The 27,230-nt window shown below is 52.4% G+C and overlaps 1 protein-coding gene across 1 annotated transcript; it reads right to left on the reverse strand.

Moving 5' to 3' along the window:
• Window positions 1-318: 318 nt before the first annotated feature.
• Window positions 319-26,035, reverse strand: DCLK3 (doublecortin like kinase 3). Its single transcript, XM_030330573.1, has 4 exons — window positions 24,308-26,035; window positions 6,828-6,960; window positions 3,047-3,214; window positions 319-905 (listed from the first exon to the last, which is right to left on the reverse strand). The coding sequence occupies exons 1-4, from the start codon at window positions 25,715-25,717 to the stop codon at window positions 712-714; spliced, it is 1,905 nt and encodes a 634-aa protein (XP_030186433.1). The 5' UTR covers window positions 25,718-26,035; the 3' UTR covers window positions 319-711.
• Between the last annotated feature and the right edge of the window lie 1,195 nt (window positions 26,036-27,230).

The following is a 27,230-nucleotide window of genomic DNA, read 5'->3' on the forward strand; positions in this document are numbered from 1 at the left end:
CAGCCTGGGTGCCTAACTTCATGTGCAAATGACTCAGGCTCAGGTACGCTCGGCTGAAAAACAGAATAAAGGGGTACTGAAGGGGCAAGAATAAATCAACGATTTCTTTTTTTTCCATTTCTCCGACAGCACCAGAATGGATTTTCAGGACACGCTGGACAGCGAGACGAGCGCATCCCAAATAAACGCGTCCTGCCAGTTAGTCAAGTGTCCATCACGACCTTTACATGTAGTCACATCGGTTTTAGGAAGCATGTCTAAACTAGAATTCCCAGGCTCCCATCACCAGCATTAAGAAGCAAGCAGAATACAACCCACTTCTGTCAGTCAGAGCACGTTTTATTAACAGAGAAAGAGCACGATTTGCCTTGTTAACCTCGCAGGGGGAGTTCAGATCCTGGTAAGCACCACTCAGGTAGTATACCATGGACTGGGTTACGAGGAGGAGGCAAAACACAGCATTATTACCAAGAAGTCCTCACCGACAGCCTCCCCGCCCCCCGCCCCCAAAATGTATTAAAGTCTCCAAATATACAAATCTAAAAATATGGTACAACATGTAACATTAAGACTCAAGTTTGTTTTTGTAAAATACGCTTTAAAACGTACGAAGCATTTCTCCCCCCCTCCTGATTCTGTCTGTCTCCTGGACTTCTAGCTCCTTCTCTGTCCTTGGGGGAGAAGGAGGCTGACCGGTATCCGAGGCGGGGGCTATAAGGCTTTCTCCGCAGACCGCCTGTGCTGGCTCCGGACGTGCCCCTCACTGCTGGGGGGCACCTCCTTTGGTAGGTTCGCCGAGCTAGTCTTTCCCGCCGTTTCAATCCAGGGGTGCTGAAGGACCTGGTGGGCGGTGTAGCGCTTTTTGGGGTCCACCACCAGCAACCGGCTCACCAGATCTTTGGCAGCTGTTGAGGTGAGAGAAGGAGGGGGAAAGAAGTGAATAAAGGTGCCTCCGAAATGGTTCTCCCCACGCAGGAGATAAGAGCACAATCATCTGTGTCAGCACCACCCGAGCTACGCTGCAGCCGTGCTCACCCGCAGAACTTTCCGTGATGTTGGGAACCTTCCAGGTCTGCACTACCCACTGGGCGTCTGAAATCCGGCTAGCGAGACCGGGGAACTGAACGTTTCTTCTGTTTACTTTCAGCTACTCTACACGTAAAGTTCCGTAGCCACGTGCAGCTACGGGCTACCACGTTGGGACAGCACAGCTCTAGAGGACGACTGTTCATTTCTAGCGTCACAGGCCAGGCCCCACCCGTGATAGCCACGGCGCCCAGTGCAAGGGAACAAACGGGGGCCACCTACCCTATGTCCATGGATCTTAAGTTGTGAAATCGATCGTCGGGCTGTTAAGTAAAATACGTTCAATCTCCCTAGGTTGGTAAATATGCCTTCACATTGACAAAACTGAGAAACGTGTGAAAGAAGCCGGAGTAAAAAAGAGCACAAATTCAAAATGAACTTCATTTTCTGCCCAAGACCATGACTGCTTCTAGAGATATGTGGCAACTGGTGGGCCAGGGGGCAGGCGAGGAGGAGAAAAGATTTCTCCTCCTGGGACTTGCTGGCTCTCCCTGGCCAGCTCCCTGAGCCTCCTTTTCAAACACGTGAGAACCCTTCTTGGGGGGATGACCCTTGGCTCTCCATCAGCCACCAATCAGCCCCACCTCCACACCCCTGCCCAACCACCTCTTGGGCCTGGAAGCCACAGGATTTCTCCTGCCCCACCCACTACAAGCTCCGCCCACAAAGTGCCCTGGTACCCATCCGGCCAGCATCACTCCGTCAAGATCCTCAAAGGACTCAGCGGGGAGCAGGTCAGGTTTAAACTGGAAATTCTCGGACTCACATGGACAGGTGTGGACGACTGGATACCTGGTCACATGTCCAAGGTCTCTCTACCCCTCTGAACAGGCGCCCCTTGGCTCACTGTGAGGAGTGGCTGGGAAAAGAGGTCTCCCCAGTCTTGGGAGTGGGCCTGAGCCATTTGGCCAGGGGATTCTGGGGTCCTGATTAAGGGATCTAGAAGCGGAGGGAATCTGGGCTCTGGGGAGACACATGTCCTTGGCTCCAGAGTCTCCTCACTCTGTGGGGCAGGTGTAACCAGAGCAGGGCCCTCTAAGGTATGGGGCTCAGGGCAGGGGCCACCATACCCAAATCTAAGGACTCTGTTGCACAGAACTTTCTAAAATGATTTTCAGCTCTTCAGTTCCCAAGTCGCCGTTGGCTCGATCAGCTCAAGACCCTCACTCCACCATTTTTTCAGGAAAAAAATGAAGCTTTCTCCTTCCCTCATCTCCCAACCCCAAGTAAGGAGACTGAGGCTGGGGGTGAGGGCAGTTTGATAACTAGTCTTAGATGACGTGGTCGGAGGAAAATCGAGGCAAACTAAAGTTATCGCTGCTACGTTTTAAGCTAAAGACTCGAAGACTCAAACTCCCTGAACGTCTAGTTCCCAATTCTGCAAGGGCGCTGGGCGATACCAACCAATCAGTAGCAAAAAGGGGGAAAGTTGCATTTGAAAGGGCCAAAAAGACCCCACGTGCTTCTGTTCCACTGAAAGTAGCTGAGGCCTTCACGCCCTACCCGCCACAGCCCCTGTGTCCCACGTATACCCCTCCAGGACCCCTGGCTGTTCACGAGCGAGATACGCACTCCTAGTCTGTTCAATTCACAGCACGTCTATATACGAGAGGACTTGGATCTTTCCACATGAGGGATCTGCGCTGTCGACATTCTTCCGTTCTAAGGGTCCTCCGTTGCCTTAAGAAAAAGTTATCTAGTGACTGCAACCAGCGGTCAAACTTTTTCACTGAACCTAAAGCGAGTCATGTTTCCAGAGAGCCACACGAAGAAATCTTCAGGAAGCTTCCAGGAGACAAAGCAGGAGGCACCTGTCAACGGCCCGCGGCTGTGCCCAGTTCTGCAGTGGGCCCTCTGCGCGTCTCGTTCCACACCTAAAACCTGCTCTGCGGCCAGAACCCGGGACAGGCTCCAGCTCCCACGTCCCCTCTCCTCCTGCTCGGGGAAGCCCCAATCTCACCGTCAGAAATATTGTCCCAGTAAGGGGCCAGGAACTCGAAGCGGCCAAGCTGGATGATGTTGAAGAGCTCGTCCTGGTCCCGCTCCGGGCTGCGGAAGGGGGGGAAGCCACACAGGAGGATGTAGAGGATCACGCCCGCGGCCCACATGTCCACTTCCAGCCCGTAACCTGTGTGACGGGCAGAGACACAAGCGAAACGGAGGCCAGGCTGGGTCAGAGCAATCTGGCACGACTGTGACATCCGGCTGCATGATCGAGGACACATCTCCATGAAGGGAGTATAGACGTCAGAGTTCGGGGTTGTCGAACACACGTGGTAACTCGCATGTGGCACGAGCGGTGATCTAGTCACCCTGTAGCAGGGTCCCCACTATATTAGAAAAGTTAAAACCGTCACCAGAGATGTTTCGAGAAGGCTTGGTCTGCACCAGCAGCCTCTACGTCCCAGGCATTCATCGTCTCCTCACAGTTAAAAAGTATTTTTACTGGGGCGCCTGGGTGGCTCAGTCAGTTAAGCATCCAACTTGGCACAGGTCAGGATCTCACGGTTCGTGAGTTCGAGCCCCGTGTCGGGCTCTGTGCGGACAGCTCGGAGCCTGTAGCCTGCTTCGGATTCTGGGTCTCCCTCTCTCTGCTCCTCCCCAACTCACACTGTCTCTCTCTCTCTCTCTCTCTCTCTCTCTCTCTCCCTCTCAAAAATAAATAAACATTAGGAAAAAATTTAATATGTATTAATATACATTTTTTTACTGACTCTCTTCTATGATTATAAAAAGACTGACATTACTACCTGTATCTCCCATGAACACACGTTTCACACTTGTATTTTCTGTAATAAGATTAAAATCACATTGTCCATATCTTATACCTTATTTCACACACTCAATATATCATGGTATTTCCTATATAGGAATTTCCCATAAAGAACATTTAAAAATCTTTAAGGAATATGATTTCTAAGAGCTGTTAGTATTCCCTTGATATAATAAATCCTCTCTGATGTAATGTACGTGTTCCCTAATTTTTTTACACTGTAAGTAATCCTGTGGCGAACATCCTTACCTATTAAATATTTATGCACCTCTCTTAGTATATGCTTGAAATAACTTTCTGGAAACTAAATGCGCAAAGAAATAAACAATAACGGTTTTTGCTAGAACTGCCCAATCGTCGTCACAACACTCTGTAAACAGCAGTATATACATCTGCAAACACTTTGCAACTTTTTACCTTTGGAAAAGGAAAACTGTCGGCAGCTGTAGGTTGGAAGTTATTCCAAATTAATAATTCTTATGAATTCATTATTAAGCCCCAGAGCAATGTTGTCAAGACAAGTCAGCAGAAAATTATTAGAGAAACAAATCATTCCTGACCTCTTTCTGGCCCACTTCACTGGTCTTTTCTCAGTTCTGTTCTAGAATTCCTGCTCAGGAGGGTCTGGTTCGGCTCAGCCTCCCATCTTGAAATCTGCCCCCCGCCCCCCGCCCCCGCCGGCCTCCATGACGTAGTACTCTCCTCTTCCTCTTCCTGCCTCCACTGCCTTGTCCCCCGCTAACCCATCCTTCTCTCGCTCATCCCCCAACTCCTGGCCTCCCTCCAGACTCTTCCCCCAGATGCCCTTGCTGGTACCATGCGGGGCTCGCTACCTCGCCCGCTTGGGCTGCCATTCCTGAGTCGAGGAGTCTCAAAAAGGCACGGTCAGCCCAGGACTTGACCTCCCCGCCAAGTGGACAACCCCAAGTGTCCATTCTCACATCGCTACCAAGTCGGTGCATTTAAAATTTTAACCTATCCACCCCCATCTCCCCAGGCAGCTTTCTTTCTAACACCCGATCTTAGCTGGAACCAGCACCAGTGCCGAGGTTTCCCTAAGCGTCCAGGTAGACTATCCGCTTCCCTTCTTCTCTTACCCAGCTCATCGACACCTCCACTAACATCGTCTCTTCTGCTCAGCATTCTCCTGTCTGTCTCCACACCGCCATGGCTACTCTGCCTGGCCACGCTGAGTCCAAATTCCTCTCCTCAGCCTCCCCGCTTGTGGAGACCCCAGGCTCGACCCCATTAAGCCAACTGAACTTCCCTCTGCAACACCGAGAAGACCAGTCTTCTTAATGTCTCTACCACCCAATCCCCACGCACATTCCCATCTCCTTGTCTTACCTTTTCCCCATGCTGCTGCTGGGAAACTCTCTCCCTTCTCCCCACTGGCCCCACAACCCGTCCAGAGTCTCTCCATCTTCTCCACTGACCCCACAACCCGTCCAGAGTCTCCCCATCTTCCCCATCACACCCACAGCCCGTCCAGAGTCTCCCCATCTTCCCCACCGGCCCCACAACCCGTCCAGAGTCTCCCCATCTTCCCCACCACACCCACAGCCCGTCCAGAGTCTCCCCATCTTCCCCACCGGCCCCACAACCCGTCCAGAGTCTCCCCATCTTCCCCACCGGCCCCACAACCCGTCCAGAGTCTCCCCATCTTACCCACCGGCCCCACAACCCGTCCAGAGTCTCCCCATCTTCCCCACCGGCCCCACAACCCGTCCAGAGTCTCCCCATCTTCCCCACCACACCCACAGCCCGTCCAGAGTCTCCCCATCTTCCCCACCGGCCCCACAACCCGTCCAGAGTCTCCCCATCTTCCCCACCGACCCCACAACCCGTCCAGAGTCTCCCCATCTTACCCACCGGCCCCACAACCCGTCCAGAGTCTCCCCATCTTACCCACCGGCCCCACAACCCGTCCAGAGTCTCCCCATCTTACCCACCGGCCCCACAACCCGTCCAGAGTCTCCCCATCTTCCCCACCACACCCACAGCCCGTCCAGAGTCTCCCCATCTTCCCCACCGACCCCACAACCCGTCCAGAGTCTCCTCATCTTCCCCACCGGCCCCACAACCCGTCCAGAGTCTCCCCATCTTACCCACCGGCCCCACAACCCGTCCAGAGTCTCCCCATCTTCCCCACCGGCCCCACAACCCGTCCAGAGTCTCCCCATCTTCCCCACCGGCCCCACAACCCGTCCAGAGTCTCCCCATCTTCCCCACTGGCCCCACAACCCGTCCAGAGTCTCCCCATCTTCCCCACCGGCCCCACAACCCGTCCAGAGTTTCCCCATCTTCCCCACTGACCCCACAACCCATCCCGAGCTTTCCCATCTTACACACAGGGCCTAAATGGATCTCTCTCAAAGTGCCATGGGGGCTAAATGGTCATTCACGTATTTGGAGCCATATAATAATAATAACAGTCTCCTTTTATACACTTTACAGAATGTGTCACTAAAAACCGTTCACTGGATCTTCATACTGTATATGCAAACCGGTAATAAATATTACTCACGGGGTTTGAAATGGGACACCTTGTTCCTTAAAATGCAAGGTTGGTGGAGAAATTTGTAAGGTGCTTACCATAAGAACCACTTCAATTTTCTCCCATTAGAGGTATCCTGGGGCCAGTGGCATAAATGGCCTTGCTCGCTTGAGTTCCCCAGCCAATTTTCCATCATCTCACGATTCTGCCAACGTACACACACACACACACACACACACACACACACCCGAATCCCTCCTCTACGAGGGCTGCCCCGATGAGGAAAAAGTCCACGTGCTTTGGTCAAGATCAGCTTCAAATATTCCCGTTAAAATCCAAGTGCCAGCTGGGTGCCAACACGCTGAGATTTTCGACTGCTCCGTATTGAAAAGTGGAAAACATGAAATATTCAAAATAAAACATCTGTTGGTAAGGGAGCTAGCGTCCCACGGGGCAATGTATAACACCTACCTTTCTCGGAGAGAATTTCAGGAGCTACATACGTCGGAGTCCCACACACGGTGAATATAGGTCTCACTACATGCTTTGCAAGGCCAAAATCAGCCAGTTTCAAGGTGGTAGATTTGTCCTCATTTCGCTGAACCTGTCAGAACACAAAACCCCAAATCACCAAAACCGTGATGAGAGCGAAGAAGGAAAGTGAATGAGACAACAACCGTTCAAGGTCAGGATAAGCAAACAATAAACCTAGAGGAGCTCGTCGTCGATAAGCCCAACCTGACTGCAGGGACAGGTGCTCGCTCACCTTTTCAACCAAGAAACGAAGGAGTTAGACTCCCCGTGCTGTCCAGCATGGTAGCACCATATTGCCACCGATGGCTATTAAAATCAAATCAAATCGAAAATATAGCGTCTCAGATGCACTGGCCACCTTTCAAGTGCTCAAGAGCCACGGATGGTTAATGGCTACCATATTGAATGGTGCAAATACAGAGCGAACATGTCCAACATCACAGACACTTCCATTGGGCACCACTGAGTTAGCACAAGGATCAATGATTTTTTGAGCACCGACTAGCTTTAGGGAGGACTAGAGAATTCCTGGCGGGTAATGCAGAGTCTGGGCAGAAGAAAAAAAGAAAGGGGAAGAAGTAAGAATTGGAAGGAGAGAAGCAGACAAGCAGTGGAACAGGCTAAGTACAGGCCCTAATTTGGGGGCAGCGGGAGGCGTTAAGGACCAAACAGACCTGGAGTCTTCAATTCTGAATCCCAGACTTGCCGCTGGACGGTCGTGGACTGATTTCTTTACTACTCGAAGCCTCTGTTTTCTCATTTGTTTAAAAAGAAGTGGGGGGGGGGTGGTGATCGTTTCCAGCAAGAAGGCTTATGTCTGGAGTTCCATTCAGTGTCCATAATCTATCTTGCAAAGTTCTCATCGAGAGTAACCACGGTCCCAAGCTGCCGGGGGCTGAAGGGTCCCCAGGATGTTAAAACTGGGACAGCCTCGGGCAAATCAGGATGAGGTGGTTGTCCTTGTCTGCACGTAATGCAGAATTAATGCTACTGAACTGTGATTTATTCCTGCGTATGTGAACTGATACACTGGGCTCTGTTAACGTTTTTCACGACGGCAAAAGAAGTCAGCTCTGATTCTTCCTTGAGACCCCATTTCCATCGGGTTTTAGAGAAGGGCAGAATCAGTCATTTTGAGAACACAGAAAAGACGGCCGCCCTCACCACTTTGAAATGAGCGCGGAGAACCGCTGCCCTCCTCTGTCCTCGTCAAAGGGGATCCCGCCTGAGTCTCCCTCTTTCAAACAAATCCTGGTGACTGGCTTTCTGATGGCTGGTAAACCCATTCCCACCGCCAGGTCAATGAGTCCCGTCCTCCTTCACCCTCAAGGTCATATGCGTGCTAGATGATGTGTTAGGAAGAGGCGGGGCTTCACCTAGAAGAAATGAATCTCAAGAGGTGAGCATAGCAGGTGTTTGGACCACCCCGCAAGACCGGATAAAGGTACAGACATCGTGTGAGGGGGCAAAGCTAGCCTATCTTGCAGCAAGTAAACGATGCACTGGTTCCCTCCATGCTATGGAGGCCGTTTTCCACTTTGCGGAAGGGTTGAATCGGGCGCATCAAAACTCCAACCTTCTTCCATACGCGCTGTACCCAAATAAGCAATGCAGAAAGGCAGCCCGCAGCAGGTCTGTTCGACAAACACATCGGACAATGTTAAGACTCAAGCAGTTGCCTTCCCCATAGGAGTCTCACCTTGACGAAGTCCCAAGCCACCAAGAAATAAAGGCCCAAGCCAAAGGGTCCCCACAGCCCCTCATTCCCAGGAGGCGGGGAGCGAAGCACGCCTGGGCGATACCTGCCTGCTTCCCACTCCTCCGGCTGACGCGGCTCGGGGCCCCGCTTGGGCCCCGCTCTGGGGCTACCCCTGGCCGCCTGTCTGAGCACACCTGGAAGATGCTGCTTCCACCTCGGGAAGGTGTTCCAAGCCCCTTTAGCAGCCTTGCCAGCCAGCGATCACTCTGACCTCATTTTGTCACGGCAAGAAGGCCGCACGGCCTCCACCGGGGCGCTTTGAAGGGCGGATTCTGGGAGCGTGGTATCTTTTCCTCCGGCCTTGTCTGCCTCTTGGGAAAGGTGCCGGCAGCCCGCACGACCACATCCTGCCTGGCGCCCTGCCTCCCAATAGAAAGGACAATACTTGGGGCTGTCGAGGTCTCAGGCCCAGAGGAGAAGTCATCCACAAGAGGGAAGAGAGAATAGTGGAGTCTTGAAAAACAAATGGAAGAAGTCCAGCTCTTACAAAGAGTAGAAGAATGGTCGCCAGGGACCAGGGCGGGGATGGGGGGGGATGGGGCACCGGGAAAGGTGGTCCAAGGGTACCAACGTTCAGTCATAAGATGAATATACTCTGGGGGCGCTGGGTGGCTCAGTCGGGGAAGTGTCTGACTCTTGATTTCGGCCCAGGTCATGATCTCACGGTTTGTGAGTTCGAGCCCCGAGTCAACTCAGAGCCTGCTTGGGATTCTCTCTCTCTGCCCCTCCCCTGCTTGTTCTCTCCCTCTCTCTCTTTCTCAATCTCTCTCTCTCTCTCTCTCTCAGAATGAATAAACAAACTTAAAAAAAAAGTTGAATATGTTCTGGGAATCCAATGTACAGGATGGTGACTGTGGGTAATAATTCCATATCGTGTACTTGAAATTTGCTAATAAACACCCTTACCAAAAACAAAACAAAACAAAAGGTAACTCTATGAGGTGATGAATGTGGGAATTAACTGGATTGTGGGAATCCTTCCACAATGTATACACGCATCAGATCATCACGTTGAATACTTTAAGAATATTACTATTGTATTTGTCAATTATACCTCAATTAAGCTGGGGGGAGAAATTAACGCATAGTTTTAATTAAAGCATAAGTTTTATTAAATATAAGATTACATACACTTATATTTTGGGGTTTTTTTCCAAGGCAAGTTCTCAATAAAACTTTCACTTTCCACTTAAAAAAACAAATTAAAGGGCGACCTGGGTGGCTCAGTCAGTTGAGCTTCCAACTCTTGATTTTTGACTCAGGTCATGATCCCAGGGTCGTGGGATCGAGCCCTGTGCTCAGCTCTGCACTGAGTGTGGAGCCTGCTTGCAATTCTCCTTCTCTCTCTCTCTCTGTCTCTCTCTCTCTCTGTCTCTCTCTCTCTCTCCCCCTGCCCCTGCTCACATGCATGCATTCTCTCTCTCTCTCTCTCAAATTAAAAACAAAACAAAATTTATGGCCCCTATTGCTGTCTTGAAACCCAGATAGCCAGCCAGTGTTCTGGGGATCTTGGTCACACAGCAGAAATGCCCCAGGGACGCCCCTAGAGGCACCCTTCCTGGACCCAGCGCCATCTAAGGGGTCCATGGCAAAAGCCCTTTTTTGTAACAACTTGGTAAAATTCAGAGTTGAGAGACTAGCTCTGCCCCCTCCTGGCAGAGGTGTGCCTCTGGTCCCCTTGCCTCTTGGTTCTGCGGGGCGATGGCGGGCAGGGGGGTGATGGCAGGCAGGCGGGGGGAAGGCTTGGGCGGGCTTCCTCATGGCCTGCACGGAAATAACCCTTGGCGGGAAGAGTCAGCGTCGCAAGCACAGACTCTGAAGCCCCCCTGCCAGGGTTCAACTCCAGCTCAGCATTTACTGTGTAACTGGCTAAGCAACCTGCCCTCTCTGTGCATCCACTTCCTCATTTGTAAAGTAAGGGGCGAATGGGATGTGTAATGACAACTTAGTGAATTCATATTTCGAAGGTGCAGGGTGCCTGGGTGGCTCAGTTGGTTAAGCATCAGACTTCGTCTCAGGTCATGATCTCACGGTCTGTGAGTTCGAGCCCCGCGTCGGGCTCGATGCTGACAGCTCAGAGCCTGGAGCCTGCTTCGGATTCTGTGTCTCCCTCTCTCTGCCCCTCCCCAGCTCACGCTCTGTCTCTCTCTCTCCTTGAAAAATAAATAAAAATTTAAATATATATATATATATATTTATTTATTTATTTCTAAGGTGTTATAAACAGCGCCTGGCTCCTAAGAACCACGACACGAGTGTTTGTGAAGTAAACCCTATTGTTTTCGCCTTCGTGACCTCTTGGAGAGCAGGACTGCCTTCCGGCAAAATGGAAGTACCAGAAGCCGTCCTTGATATTTTCCCTCTCCAAACCAGGCACGGCCCTGGGCCATTCTCTGCTCCACCCCCGGTCCCCACTCTTACATAGAAGCTGACTGCTCAGGGCACAGGCCAGCTGAGCGGTTAATTACCGAGCGACAGTAAAACAGGGGACAAGCCTGGCTGGTATCACCCCAGGCAAGAGGCTCCTTGAGGCCACCTATAGGAGCTGTAGGAGCAATTATCAACTTGTTTGCGGGCACAGGCTCGCACATCTCTACTGGAATAGGGGCGAAGGCCCCCAGTGCTCCCAGCAGTGTTTGGGGGGTGCCGAGGGCAATGGGAAGATTCCAGCTCTCCCTGAGCCCCAACAGAGCCAAGGGAAAGGCAACACCCAAAAATCCGGGGCAGGCAGCGCTCCCCGGTTCCGCCAGCATTGAGTAAGCTCTCTGAACTGGCTCTGGATCCTGCCAGTGAGCTTACGTCTCTGTAAGCAGAACGTGTGTCTTAATTGCTGAGCCTGAGTCACCCCAGGGCCACCTAATCAATGCCTCCATAATTAACCTAACCGAAGGGGAAGTCACAGACGTAGACAAAAACTTGATTCGGTTTTGCTCTGCGTATCGAGACGGATACAGCCTGGAAGGAGACAGGGAGGTAATTATCAGAGTAACCTAGACTAGAAAATCTAGTTTGGAAGGGAAGGACAAAACATAGTGCGGTGCCGAGAGTTTCCAGATGGATCATCTACATTAATCACATTTGCTGGGTAATCGCTGAGAAAAATACGTCCCTCGCAAACATTTGTAAATATTCCCAACCAAATGATCAGCAATAAAAGCATTTGGTTGATTTAATAGCCCACAATGAAATATGTAGCCCCATGTGAAAGAAACTATTCCCCCCACCCCCAACTCCAAACCTGGCCCAACTGAAGGACCCACCAGATTCAACATGGTGGAGAGGCCATCTTTTATTCTGGACATTTATTATATTAGATGTCCAGATGCTGATGCTGACAGTTTCATACACCAGATCTGTGTTTTACATTATTTCGTGGCCTTTCTGAAACATATTATGCTGCCCCTGGCCTCTTCCCGGTTTCGTGCCGCTCTCTTGGCCACAGCAAGGATCATGCCCACAGCACCACCAACAGCAGGCGCTGGGACCCGGGCGTGGTTAAGATCTGTGGGGCCCCTTGTCCCTTCCAGAAAGTGGCTCGAGACCACTCGTGGTTTTAATTCCCCGGTCTCCAGCTTCTGCTGTCAGCAGGGATGTCACAATCCTTCAGTCGCACATCCTCAGTGGGACTCGAGGCTTCTCATTTATGTCACCTACATGAGCAGCTTAATTGCCTTTAAGATCATGCACTGACTGTGTGAGTTTTGTTTTGTTTTGTTTTGTTTTGTTTTGTTTTGTTTTGTTAACAGGCACCTACCATTCCTGGCTTCCGAGCAAGACCTATCATAATCTCGAAATCAAATGAGTGACATCCTCCCGCGATAATTCTTCCTCCTGGCCTCTGTGGGACTTCTGAAACCACCAGATCTTTCCACCCAGACAGGAGCTTGTACCAAGTACTGTTTACCTCTGATTGAAATCTCCACCCGGAAAAGATTCCACAACTTGATCCAGCAGTTCAGCCCATTAATGGCCAGCGTGACTTGTGAAGAGGTTCACCCCTACGTTGATTCCAAATTCTACCCCCTACCCTGTTTTCTAAGCCTGCCCTCGGGGGTGATGCTGAAGAAGGGCACGGTCCTCCCAAAGATGGGAAACTGGTATCACGATCCCCAGGTCACCTCTGCCTTCTCTAACTTCACATCCGAGGATCCTCACCTGATCCTTATAAGACCTACCCTCCTGACCATCACCCGTTCCTTGCTCCTTCCCACACTAAGTTCACTGCTTGAACCAAGAGCACTGTCATTGTCTGAGGGCTGGTTAGAAATCTAGGCTGCCCCAGATCCATGCATGTCAACAAGACCCCAGGGCGGTTCGTGTGCACAGTCAAGTTCTGGATCGTCTCCCATTTCCTCGATGCCTCTTTTAACAAAGAACACCCAGGAATGAACACGACACGCCAGGTGTGTTTTCATCAGGACAGTAGACCTCAGGCCTCTCAGTGGACGGGACACTGGGTTGCCATAAAGGCGGCCAGAGAGGGGCACCTGGGTGGCTCAGTTGGTTAAGCATCCGACTTCGGTTCGGGTCATGATCTCACGGTTCAGGAGTTCAAGCCCCAGGTAGGGCTCCTCGCTGACAGCACAGAGCCTGCTTGGGATTCTGTCTCTCCCTTTCTCTCTGACCCTCTCTCTCTCTGCGTGTGCGTGTCTCTCTCTTCCAAAATAAATAAACTTAAAAAAAAAAAAAAAAAGACAGCCAAAGACTCCACTCAGTGTCCCTCTCTGATGCCCCTTCCTCAGAAAGCCTTCGCAGTGGATCAGAACATGTTACCTCAAATTATGCCACCTTGACATATTGATTCTCTTGAGCTGAAGACCCTTGAGAAACAGCAGGGACAAGAAGTACTCTCTGACCTTCCCCTTTCTACTTAAAAGCAGGACACAAAGTCTCCGGTGAGGAAGGTGTCCTCCCTGCCCCAGGGCAGACCACTGTAAATCACCAGACGCTCTGGCCAGGCCAGAGAGGCGCTGAGAGAAGACTCGGCACAGAAACCTTCTTAAACAACTCCTGTCTCCCGCTAGTTCTCCCACGATTTTACTTTCCGTAACTTGCTGCTCCTAAAAGCCTAAAAACCCCTTTTCCTTTATCTTGGCACTTCTCTGAAGTCTCACTGTTCCTTTACGATGCTTCTAAAAGCCCCTAATTCCAACTCGCCATTTGGGTTACTCATCGCTGAATTTCTCCCACGTGTGAATGATGCACACAGGCCCTCTGTTTTTCTCGTTAATCTGTCTTTTGTCAACTTAATTTCCAGGGCCCTGCCAAAGAACCCAGGAGGGTGGAGGAAGAAAGGTTTTATTCCTCCCCTACACCTTAGGGGGCGAGGTTTGGCTGAGGGCCCACCACAGCCCCAGTGCGCACATCTGAACTTGTCTCACCCACATCTCCATTTCTCTATATTCTGGTCCATTGAAACCCACGGCCCCGGGTCGTGTTCCTTTCTGGGCTGTGTTTTCAGCCGCCCTCCAACCGCCAAGGTGTTAGGGATGAATTTGCATGGCACGGTGCCATCTGGACTGCCGATCCGTCTGCATCCGTCACCTCCTTTGCCAGCCACGCCAAGGTTCCCCGATTTGAATCCAGGTGGTCCATGTTATTTACATAAGCAGCCATAAACCATCTGGATGGTCTCAAAGATTCAAGAGAAATCCTTCTTTTTCCGAACAACGAACAGCCTCCTCCCCCTTCAAAATGGTACCTCCATTTAAATGTGATCTTGTAATGTTCACCTCCGAACAGAAGGTGGCAGCAGAGTACAGATGGTAAACAGAAAGTAGCTGCCGTAAGAAAAACTGAGAGGGGGGGAAGCCTACTTATCTTCTTGATCCTTCAGGGTCCTTCTGGCCTCTTCCCTCCAAGGTTCCATCTTCGACTGGCTATGTGGACTTAGATAATCTTAAAAACCAATTCACACTGAAATACCAATGCCTAAAATCAATTTACGTGTCAACAGCAATACAAAAGAGTGACTGAAAACGTTAGTGAAAACAAAGTCTTTCCTGGGAACTGTCATATGACAGGCCAATGATAGGCCTTCATCCTAGTTCTTTTCTACTTAATTAACATCTGATATGCATCCAACATATCAGGAGGGACAGCAAGTAGGGGCAGAAGCAGAGTGAGTGAAGGCGTCAGTGTTCGGAGTGGAGCTTTAAGAGGAAGCCAGAGGCTATATCGTGCAAGACCTTGGAGGCCACAGAAATGAACTTGGCTTTTATTCTGAGTGTAACCGAAAGCCAGTGATGGCCCTAAGCAGAGGAGTTACAGGGTCCGATTTACATTTGGAGAAGATCACTCAGGCTCCTTGAGGAAGGTGGCCTTTAGAGGAAGAAGGAGGACCAGCAGGGAGGCTACTGCAATAGTCCCAGCAGGAGATGATGGTGGCTTGGTCTCGGGTGGTAGAGGGGAGGTGGGGAGAAATGTCCCACCTAAGGGCGGAGAGAAGACTTGAATGGGGAGGGTGGGGAAAGGGGCTCCAGGGCGACTCTAGGTTCCTGCCGTGAGCAGCTGGGTGGGTGGAGGCCCCATCTTTGTGACAGAAAAGGGTGGTTTCGGCACAGTAGGGGGTGAGCGCCTGGCTGGAGCTCAGGACAGAATGGAACATGGAAAACTACAAATGGTGAGTACAGACACGTTTCAGGGTGTGTGTGTGTGTGTGTGTGTGTGTGTAGTTCATAAAGTGGGGTAACAGCTGAAGGGGGATGTGGAGAAGACAAGGCTTCGTTTTCTTAAGTTGGGAGAATATTACGTATGTTTTTGTGATGACGGAGCCAGCCTCTGGGTTAGAGAAGTCCGGAGAGAAGCAGGTTCCGGGTGAAACCCAGCTTTTGACATCCTGGGAGCGAGACGCCCATCACATCAGACAACCAGGTGGTGACCTGAAGTAAGCGGCTAAATGGGAGCCCACCCCGTGTGACCCAGGAAACATCTCCGGCTCACCAGCCACTCCACCAGCGGGGCGGGCCACATCTGAACCAGACACTGGACCACACCCCAGGCTCCGCGGCCAGACGCTCTCAGCTGGGGGACCTCCCGCAAGCCCCTCAGCCTAGTGTAGCCTCAGTTTCCCCACGTGTACGTGCAAGTAACGAAGCCTTCCTCAGAGTTGACCTGAGAATTCTGTGGAACTGCAAGATGCAGAGAGCAGCAAGCAATGTGCTACAATCACGTGACAGGAAAGTTCTAATGGGGTGTGGGTTCCTGGGGTGGGGGGAGCACAGAGCGAAGAGTCAACGTCACAGCATTACAAGTACAGGCAGGGGGGTCCTCCACCACCACCGCCCCGGAGATACCTGACTGTCTGGAAACATCTTTGCCTGTCACGACTCGGGGGGATGCTATTGGCCTCTGGGGGGCGGATGCCAGGAGGCTGCCAAACCTACGATGCCCAGGACGGGCCCCCACAGCACGGTCGTCCTGCCCAAACGCAGGCACAGCGGCACAGTTGAGAATCCTGGTGGAGAACGACAGAAATAGGGCCACAAGCATCAGGTTCAGACTAGAGTGATGACGCCCTGGCAGAGGACACGACGGAGGTAAGCAGCAGGATATTTCCAAATGCCCGGACTAGCGCGTGATTTCCGCACTCTGCTGTCTCTTCGTATGGAAACACGAAGACTGCGCTCCTCCCCACCAGCTTCTCGGTCTCCCCGATACCGGAACCGACCCAGCTCCCCGACTCTCGAGGAGCAAAGTCCACACTCGGGTATAGAACTCTCCAAGGAAATCATTCAACCCAAAGTCAAGCAACGGAACCGTCGAAGGTCTTGCAAAGATGCGAGAGGCTGCACGCATCTTGCGGAAGAGCTCAGAACTAGGACTGAAACTACCTGGGTCTCGGTTTTAGCTCTGCTGCCACCAGAAGAGCCAGATGGCCTCCACCTTGCCTTTTGCTGAGCCCGTCTAAACGAAAGCAGGCTGAGAGGAAGTTTTGGAAAGCATTTGAGAGATGCCTTGTCCCACAGGATGAGGAGGCCCAACTTTTCGTGAAGTTGGGAGCCTCCCAAGAGATCCAGAGAAATTACCCATGAAGTTTGGGTGATTCTAGAAACAGGTCTGGCAGGCACGTCTTATCTACGGCTTCCTGAAGGGTATAGTCTCCCAGATTTGCCCTACAACCAGCAGTCCCCGAGACCTCCTAAGAGGACTCAGAATCATCCCTATAATCCCACAATAGAGATGGAGAAAAGAGTGAGGGAGGCCACCCCAAAAATGGCCCTGAGCCAGCCCCATGCTGAGTGGCGGAGAGACCCAGAGGGGCCCACGTGGGTGGTCCCCCCTCCCCCACCCACTCCAGGAGCACACTGTCTTCAGTGACCTCAAGAAACAGCTGGTGGGTGGTTTCTACGTCCCCACCCAAACCCTCCAAACAGGGAAGGGTACCTAAGGGCCTGGCCACTGGGCAGAGTCCCCAAGACAAAGCACAAGTGAACATCTCCAAAGTGTCCTAGGCTAGGAAAATGGGTGTTTTGAAAGTTTCTCATGCCCCATTCACTGGACCTGGTCGGGGGGCCGAGGTGAGGCTAAAACACAGGCCATGGCATAAGCAACAGGGCGGAAACGTGTAGTGGCCAAAGACCCATACTCCCCGCAGGGCCATGTGACACGGAAACATAGACAGCCCTTCCCTAACTGGCTGGCACAGGAGGATACACGGGCCGGCAGGGCCTGCTGGCTGGGTCACCTCCTCCCTAGCTGTCCCGCCGGCTCTAGAAGACACAGAAGTCTGCAGAGGCAACGCACCGTGTGTGCACCCCCGTCTCCAGGCACCGCCGGTTCCCAGGCCCACTCTGAGCTGTAGGGTGGCCACGGCTCGTGCCCCCCCTTCCGCAGGCTCCCCTCCCTTCCCACAGAACCCAGACTCCACCCAGCCGCCGGGCAACTTGCACGAGGAAAGGTGGGCCCATTGTGACTGGGCCCAAGTCCATCACCGCGACCATGCCTCTTTTCCAAGGGAGGCCCCGTGATGCGTCCTGGCCAATGAGCTAGAACGGGGGGTGTGCCGAGGGGGCAGATTCTCTTCGACTTTCAAAAGGGAGAAGGCCAGCAAGAGTCTACCCCCTACTTTTCCTGCCGTTTATGTGGCTGTGACAATGCGATCCGTGGAGAGCGGTAGACATTTGGGGGCCCTGAGAGAAATGGCAAAAATGGCCTGGACGTGCTTGACCTGCTCCATTAACCATCCCCGTAACCACCTGTCTCCAAGCTTCTGGTCACGTGAGACAACTAGAGGCCTCCGCTGTCGGAGCCCTTGTCCCGCAAGGTGTGCTCTTCCGACCCTTAGCATCCCCTGGGCCTTATTATAACTGCAGCGTCTCAGGCTCCTGCCCACACCCACGAAATCAGCATCCGCCTCTCATCAAGATCCAGGTGCCTCCGGTGCACAAGACGGGTTGAGAAGTGCTGATTTAGCCCACTGTAGTCAGGTGGTCCTGCCACAGCCGGAAGGTAGGTCCGCTGTCACCAGGAGAGCCAGTCAGGGGGTCCTCTCCGTCTCTTTATCCGCTCCTCGGCCCTTACGACGCGTCTGGCTCCCCTGGACGCAGACGCAGGCAGTACCTGCACGGGCACACATCTTTGTGTTCCTGCTTCCAACTCCCTCCCAGAAAAAGCTAATGAACCGACATAAAACACCAAGCCCACAATGACAGGGCCACGCACGTAATTTGTCAAACTTCGCACGGTCGAGGTCCTCCCCAGTAAAGAAAGCCAAAGTTATTAGAAACAGAATTATTATTGTCATGGTCGCCATTATTTATTCATGGGCCTCCAGGGGTACCCTGGGATCTGACAAGGTCAAAACATCAGAGACGGTTCCCAGAGGGCCAATTTAGCATCTTGAGAAGGCACCTGGAGCCAAATGCCTGGGCATGCTGCCCTCATAGATTCGTAGACACATCGTCCTTTAACCTGATTCTATATGTTCTATCCAACCGGCTGAAAGGATTCGAAGGGTTCTGTCCAGACACGGAAAAGTGGACTCTCCTTGCCAATGAAAGGTCGGGGAGGGATCAACAGTATCCATACGCACACAGAATGTCCTGAAGAGATTTATCAACTTGCTTCCCCAGGGGAAGGGCATTTCAAAAACAGAGATTTTTAAGAAACTTCACGTCAGACCCTCAAATGGCTCACACGCCATCAGTCTCTTGGAGCGACAACAACACACGTGAACACAAGTATTGAGAGGACGACAGACTGCTGTAATATTTACCTTTACTAAATGATTTGAACTTCAGGACCCTTGGGGGGAATGAAGTCACAATTTTAGAAGAGATTCAACAAGGTTGATAACTTTGAATCAGGTTTTAAAGGTGCCTCCATTACTGATAATCTACTGTCTGCAGTATATTATGAGACATCGACGGTTGTAGGTGACTCTTTCAAAAGAAACAGAGGAAAGAAAACCTCGGTTATCAAAATGACCCAGTATCTAGAATTGTGACGACTTAAATCTCCTGAAACTTCCGGCTCTGTGGTCAAGTCACATATGTGGGTTCACTCTACGGACACTTTTTATTTTCCTGGAAACTGTTCACACGGAGGCCGAGAACCACTCTCATGGATACAAACCTGAAGTCGTAACTCTCGATGTCTCCTGTGGAATTCACCCTGGGGTTCTTGAGATGAGTTCTAGCTCTTATAAACCCGTCTTCTCACCGACGTGATCAATACTGGCCAATGGCCTAAAGGCTTGTATCACTGTGCTTTTGCTTTAGTGACTTCGTGTGATTGCTGAAATCCCCATTTCTTGATGGTGCTAAGTATACCTTAACAAGATACGCTTCCTAGTCCTCCAATTTTTAATTAATGCAACGGGTGTATAAATGCATGTGTGAATGCCTGGACCATTAAGGAGAGGACCTGGACACCCGTCTCAGACGCTATGGGGAAAGGAGACGGAAACTGGAGCTGGGACAGAGAAGTCGTGTTGCTGGTGAGGGAGAACCGCGCACCGTTTAACTGCTAGCAGAGCACTGATCGCTGAGTCCTTCTTGCGCATCAAAGTAGAAGTGGGAAAAAGAACTTAGAGAACTAGAGCACACAAAGTGACTGGACAGGGTTATTTCCGAGGGAAAATGGGCAAGATGTGCGTTTGCCCGTTTTTTTAATGTTTGTTTATTTTGGAGAGAGAGACAGAGTGTGAGTGGGGCAGGAGCAGAGAGAGAGGGAGACACAGAATCTGAAGCAGGCTCTGGGCTCTGAGCCATTATTTTTAACCTTCCATATCTTCCTTACCACCCTTGGGGACGTCGGTCTCTGATCTGTCCTAGTCACATTCAGAAAATCTAGAAAAGTCTGTTCCCTTCCCACAACCCACGAGAGGCCAGAAAGAGCACAACCTTTATCCTTGATGAGCTGGGACCTGTCCCCACACCATTTCCCCTGGACTCCGAGGGTCTCTGCTTCAAACACTTCAGGGCGACAGTGCCTGCCGCCTAGCCCCTGCCTTTCAGCCCGTTTCCAAAGCCAAACCCTGCCCTTCTGTGGGACAGATGACCTCAAATGGCCTGTGCTCACATCTGACACACCCTCAGCTTTCTTCACCACGGTGTCTCAGTTGTTGGCCGGAAGTAGCCACCAGTAGCCACTCCCCAGGCTGTGTGGGCTGCCCCAGTCCTCCTCACCTCTCTGGCTCCTGTCTGCCCCCTCCCCTCCTCCCAGGGCCCAGTCAACACCACACAGCACATTCCAACCCCACCAAGGGAGCACACGCTGGCAGAAGAAGCAATTAACATTTCTGCACGCTGGAAGTTCTCATAATTAAAACTTCTCTTGCAAGATCTCAGGAGTCGAGATAACCCAAGGGGAAGAGGCGTCTTATCAGGACATGTGATCGGTAGAGAGGGATAAACTCAGTAATACAGGCCTAAAATTGTACCCTGGGGCCGAATTATTAGACACAAATATTTCTGTTGATTAAAATAACATGAGAAGCTTGCTATAGTCCTAAGGAGCTCTGGGCACATTCAGAAAGTCTCTAAAAGAAGCAACAGTTATAATCACTCATGGAATCCGAAGTTAGTTCTAACATGAAAGCGCTTTCCTAAGTTTAGCAAGGTCAGGTCTTAACTCAGACAGTAGCCATCCGCTGAAGGACAAAGAAAGAATCACCTTGATAACGCAAGGCTCCGTACAAGTGCAAAACACTAAATGAAGGGCACCTGAAGAACATCAATTGATGAACAGTGGCCAGCCTGGTCATATTCAGGAAGAGTAGATCTTAGAAGACCAGGCAAGTTTGTGGCGTGTTTATCGCACCAGCAAATTTAGAGAGGACGACCTTCTAAACCCAGACCACAAGTCCACTGTCAGATCCAGCACTATCCAGAGCTCTGTCTGAAAAGCCAATAAACACTGGCATTAGAGACCATTTAGACTTCTGACATAACAACACGTTGAACTTGACTCACCCAGAAACAGAACCAATATGGCCTATAAATGCGACGGACCTGTTCATTTTCAGATAAATGCAACCTGACAAACTGCAGGACAGAAAAGATATTAAAGTATTTCACAAAAGATGGCTCAGATATGTATCTTCTTGCAGTTTCTGAGGAGTCGTACGACCACACACACACACACAAAAGGTTTTATTTAAAAAAAAAGAAAAGAAAAAAAAGGGAGGGGGGCACCTGGGTGGCTCACAGGTTAAGCGTCCAACTTCAGCTCAGGTCAAGATCTCATGGTTGATGGGTTCAGGCTGTGCGTTGGGCTCTGTGCTGACAGCTGGGAGCCTGGAGCCTGCTTCGGATTCTGTGTCTCCCTCTCTCTCTGACCCTCCCCCAACCATGCTGTCTCTCCCTGTCTCAAAAATAAATAAACGTTAAAAAAAATTTAAAAATAAATAAATAAATAAATAAATAGACATTAAAAAACATTTTAAAAAAAAGAAGAAGTGGGCTTTCTTTGAGATCAGAAAAGAGAAGGGTCTAAATACAAGTTACAATCCACACCAATAAGTAAGTCATGTACTGAGACTGAAAAACGTGCCTCTCAGAACACACACACACACACACACACACACACACACACACACTTCGCTGCCCTTAAGGGCACTAAAAACACACCTGTACTGACATGTAAATCCATGAAGGGTTGCCAAACGACTTCTCAGAGGCAGTTAGCCTGTCCACGCGAAACATTCCTCGCACTTCTAATTCCTCAAGGAAAAACTTCTCCCTGAAACCTAAACCGGTGCTTTCTCCATTTTAAAAACTGCCAACAAGTAGGGGCACCTGGGTGACTCAGTGGGTTGAGCGTCTCCCTCTCGGTTTCGGCTCAGGTCACGATCTCACAGTTCGCGACTTCGAGCCCCCGCATGTGGCTCTGCGCTGACGGTGCGGAGCCTGCTTGGGATCCTCTGCCTCTCCCTCTCTCTCTGCCCCTCCCCCACTCACTCGCTCTCAAAAATAAACAAACAAAAAATAAACAAAAGTAAAAACTGCCGACAAGTGAGTCCCTTGACACAAGTTAAGAGCCTCTGTGGCGCAAGAGATGAGCTGGTTCAACACATGGTTCTGGGACCTTGTTGAGAAGACGCGAGCTTAGATGACTGACCCCAAAAGAAAACAATCCTATAGGATAAATTATGTCAGTCCACATATTCAAGAACCTGTATCAGCGTTAGAATGCTTTAGTAGGCATATGCCCAAAATGCTCAGCTCAGGGAGGACCCACCCGGGCCTCTAAGCAGAATCTCTTCTGCCTAGACAATTCAGTAAAACATCAGAGGCTCATTCCAAAGCGTCCGTTATAAACAGCGCACGGCACCCCACAGATGGAGAACACCGGGGCTCAGACCCAGAAGACAGAAGAAGCAATCAGGAATCAAGTGAAGAGAGGAGGAGAACACCTCCCTAACGCTGAAGGGAAATTTCTTCAAAGGGAGCCATCGGATAGTAATGCAGATCTCTCAGGCAACCAGATTGCTTCTTCAGTTCTCTTAAATTCAGGCAAAACCAAGGTTGCTTGACTGGGTGGTCAACACAGACCTCATTTCGCCAGCTAACTGGCTGGATTCACTCGGTATTTCTTTTGCGTGTGGGAGCAGTTTACGGACAGATGAATGCCCCGTGGCAGCATGTTCCCAGGCTGGGTCTACGGCCACGAAATGAAAGAAAGCAAGCTCACGTGCTGCCAGAAAGAAAAAGTAACGTGGCTCATCGAAATCGTGTTCCCCATTCCCAACTGCTCTATCTGCAGCAATGTGGCTTTGGATGCCTGCACCTGACATCCACCTTAACATCCGAGTCATTTCTAAAGCACGACAGTCGCCACCGCTGATGGAATGCCCGCTGTTGTGGGGGCAGCGTGCTATGGTCCGAGTTCACTCATTCATCTAAGATTCAAAGAAGGTCCACCATGGGACAGAACGGTTCTGGGTTTGGGGGTAAAGTCTGAATAAAACAAAGCTCCCGCTGGCATAGAACGAGCTTTCCAGTAAGAGGAGAAAGAAAACAGAAGAATAAATACGGGATGTATCAGGGGGTGACCAGGGCTACGAACGAAGTAGGATAAGGGTCCCAGAGGGTGACCGTGTGAAAGCATGCTGTCCTAACACAGACCACCGGGAACACGCGTGCCGTTCAGGAACACTGCATTTACTAACTCGCTGCTACAAGAGAGAATGCACACCACGGGGAGCCAGGCATCCAAATAAGAGGGTGTTCAAAGGACTTACCTTAGGATTTGGCTTGTTAGCTGACTTGGGGGAGGGGTCGAGAAAGCAGGATTTTGCTCTGAATGGGACACTGTCAGGAAGGGAGGGTCGTTCTACAATTCGGTGTCTTAGTAATTCTTACCAAGGAGAGGGGAGGAATGAAATGAGGCAGCCCCTCCTACTAGCTGACGGGGGCCTTACTTGTGGTTTGGGCAATCTTGGTTTTACGTGCATTTGGACATGATTATAAAGGGTTCTCGCTTTTGTCTTAACCCATCTTTATCTGACGGTGGTGTTCTGGGAGCCTGTTTACGTGAACCAGGAGAACACCACGGCCGAGCTGAGCGTGCGAGGCCAGCTCCCGGCCATCAGGGCCTGCTCTTCTCTTTCCTGTGCCCCGTCTTCCTCCAACCCTGCCAGACAAGTACTATTGCTATTTCTCTTTCATAAATGAGGAAGCAAAGGCCCAGAGAGGTGAAAGACTTATCCTCCGGCAAGCAACTCAGAAAGGCAGGATTCAAACTCGGGTTATCTGACTCCAGGGCCAGCCTCTTACAGCCGCCTCACGCAGGGCCCCCCCTGCAGCGCTGAGCCTTTTGAATACCCTTGACAAGCTGTTACCTTCCAAAGGGCCAGGGGGCATTCCGGTGGGAGGGCGATGCAAAGCCCGAGGGGGAAGCTGCCGCCGGTAGATATCCCCCCACCCCAGACCAGGCGATGCGCAAATGCCCGAGAAATTAAGTCCGCCTGGTCACTGTCAAGGTGAAAGCATTTTTCTCCCAGGAATGAGAAAGCATGTCCCATTTTATCTAAACTGGAAGGTTTCTTTTTCAATAATCATCAACCCCAACGCATCTCAGCAGCCTGTGACCGACGACCGGGCTTCTAAACACCGGAACGGGAACGCTAAGGCAGCACGAGGGCCACGTCCCAGGATGCGGGGGAGAACCGCTAGGAGGCGTACTTGCCGACCGCCAGGCAGTCAGGGCTTACCAGCAGGTTTTCGGGCTTGAGGTCCCGGTGGACGATGCTCTTGTCGTGCAGGTGCACAAGCGCCCTGCACAAGTCCATGAGCATGAGCGCGGCGTCGCGCTCGGCGAACTTCACGCTCTCGATGATGGCGTCGAAGAGGTCCCCGCCCTGCACGTACTCCATGATCAGGTAGATCTCCGCGTCGGTCTCGTACACCTCGTGCAGCTTCACGATGTTGGGGTGGGAGAGGCTCTGGATGATCAGGATCTCGCTGTCCACCATGTCCTCCTTGCCCTTGAGCTTGGACTTGTCGATGATCTTCATGGCGTAGGCCTGCCGCGTCTCGCGGTGCCGGCACTCCTTGACCACGGCGAAGTTGCCGTCCCCGAGCACGCGGCCCGCCTCGTAGAACTTGTGCACGTCTGCCGCCAGGAGGCCCGCGGGCCGCCGCTTCCGGCCGCCCCTGGGCTCCCGGTCCCCGCGGGCGGCCGGCTTCCTGGGCCCCGACGCGGCCGCACAGGTCTGCTGATACCGGTGCGCGTCCGGCTCGCCCCCGCGGCGCCCGGGGGGCGCCCCCGGGTCCACCGGCTGCTCCCTCCGCGGCCAGCCGCCCTGCCTGCTCCCGCAGGCGCTCCTGGCCTCCCTCCTCGCGTCCCGCAGCCCCTCCTCTCTGACCGGCGGCGCGTCCCCCGGCTCCCTCCGGGCCTTGGCCGCAGCCTGAGCGTGCCCTTCCTGACCTTCGGGGTCTCGGTCCTCCTTCTTGTCTGGGTGTCTGCCGGGCTTCCGGGGCTCCTGGGTGGGGTTCCTGGGGCTGCTCCTGTGGCTCTCGGCCCTCCCCCCTTCCTCCCCGGCCGCAGGGTGGGCCTCGGGCGACCGCCGGCAGCTCCTGGTCCTCACCGGCTTCTCGGCCGCCGCCTCGTACCTGTGGCTCTTGCCCAAGTCCAGCTCGCTGGTCCCCAGGGTCAGCCTCTCCCTCTGCAGGCCCTGCTGGAGCTCCCTCTCTCGCCTGCACTTCTCACACCGGATGATCTCACCCGAGGTCCTTTCGATCTCCACGCCCAGGTGCTTCTCACCGCTCGCAGGTCTGTCCAGAGCGGCTTCCCTGGGCGGCCTGCTGGCGGGCTCGGGCTCCCGCCTGCCCCCGACCCACTTCTTCTGGGGCCTGGCCCTGTCCTCCGGCGCTGGCTCCGCGGGGGCCTGGCCCCGATGCCCGGGGGCCGCCTTGGACGCGCCAGCCTCCCCGCGGCCCTTGGCCGCGTCGCTCTCCCCACAGTGGTGACCCCCTCTCAGAGCCCTGCTATAGAGCCTGCTTCGCAGCCTCGGAGAAGGGGCCCGGCTGTGCTGGGTCAGGGTGAGGGCCCGGGCTTTGCTGGGGTAGAGTTCTTCTACGGCTACCTGAATGTTCTTCAGGGTTAACGGTTCTTTGCCCATGGCTATGAAAGCATCCCCTTCCCTGAAGAAATCGGAGACGCTCCTGATCTCCTTGCCCTTGAGGTTAAAGAGCTTCCTCACGCGATCGTTCTTCCATCTGGGAAAGCCCAAGGCCTCGGAGATGTCCGCCAAGAGCTGCTCAAAGCTCTGCACCGACCGTCTGTTGAGGAGCAGGGTGACCTTCCGGAGCGGGTGCCCGCCCGGCTTCACCACGGTCACCACCCTGGGCTTCAGCGGGCTGCTCTCGGCGTGGACGGGGTGGAGGCCATTCTGAGGGCCGAGCACGGGCGCGACGGAGCCCCGCGGCCCCAGGAGTGGTTTCTCCAGGTTCCCGCGGCCCGCAGGCAGCCACGTGCCTTGCAGCTTCCGCACCGTGATTCTGGAGCTTAAAGATTTTAGAGAATGGTCACACAGGCTTCCGCGTCCTGCAAGAGGAAAATGACAACACTGTGTCAGTCGTGATGGGTTCAAGGGGCCCACGGGCCTTCGCCAAAGCTTTACTGAAGGTCACGGGTTCTATTATGGTCTGTAGGTGTGATCGTGGAGGGTCTGTTTGAAACGATGGAAGCCTGTGCACTTGGGACCTTATCCCCGGTCTCCCCTGTAAGAGACGAGGAACGCCGAATGGAGTCAGCCTCGGGCCTGGGCCACTCCTCTATGCCTCCCAGGAACCCCCAGAATGGGCCACACGTGGAGAGTTCTCACTAGGCTAGGCCTGACCCTGGAAACGCAGCCTCTGCCCCCCTGAAGTGAGCCGACTCTCCAGGATACACAACGGAGATCATAGGTCCAGGGTTTGCCACCCAGGAAACACCAACAAGTCAGAACGTTCCGGAGCTGGAAAGAACCCAACTTTCCCCCACCTCTTTGCCAGGAAGAGTTTTCTCAGCTTGACTTTCAACTCACTGGAGGTGAGGTGGTACCTGAAGGGGTGATGACCACCGACTCTGAGACAGACCTGGATTTGAACCCTGGCACGGCCACTGACTACTTGTGTGAACGTGGGCAAATCACTCATGCTTCTGTCTTTTCAGCGAGGACGTGGGGATGCAAAGGGTTTTTGTGAGGGGCAAATGGGAAAATGATTGCGGTTCACTCAAAGGGGTGTTTGGCACACAGTGAGGGCACAGTAATTAACACTGTCCTTAGAGTCTCAATATCTCTTTTGTATGGTATTTTCATTTTGGTAGTAATATATTACACTGGGACGGCAGGATCCACTTGGCATCACAAGAACTCATGGACCAGCACGACAGGGCGGGTATTTCTTAAAGCTGTGATTGAGATTCTCTTACACCGGGGGTTGCAGAAAAGAAAAGAAGGTGGAAACAAGTTCGGTGTAGGTACAGAAACTTTCTTCTCCAAATGGCTTTTCCTCTCAGAAAAAGGGAAAGCTTTAATAGTGAAAATACGCTCATTCTTGGGGCGCCTGGGTGGCTCAGTCGCTTAAGCGTCCGACTTCGGCTCAGGTCATGATCTCACGGTTTGTGGGTTCGAGCCCCGCGTCGGGCTC

This window comes from Lynx canadensis, chromosome C2, assembly GCF_007474595.2.
Source record: "Lynx canadensis isolate LIC74 chromosome C2, mLynCan4.pri.v2, whole genome shotgun sequence".
Taxonomy (NCBI): Eukaryota; Metazoa; Chordata; class Mammalia; order Carnivora; family Felidae; genus Lynx; species Lynx canadensis.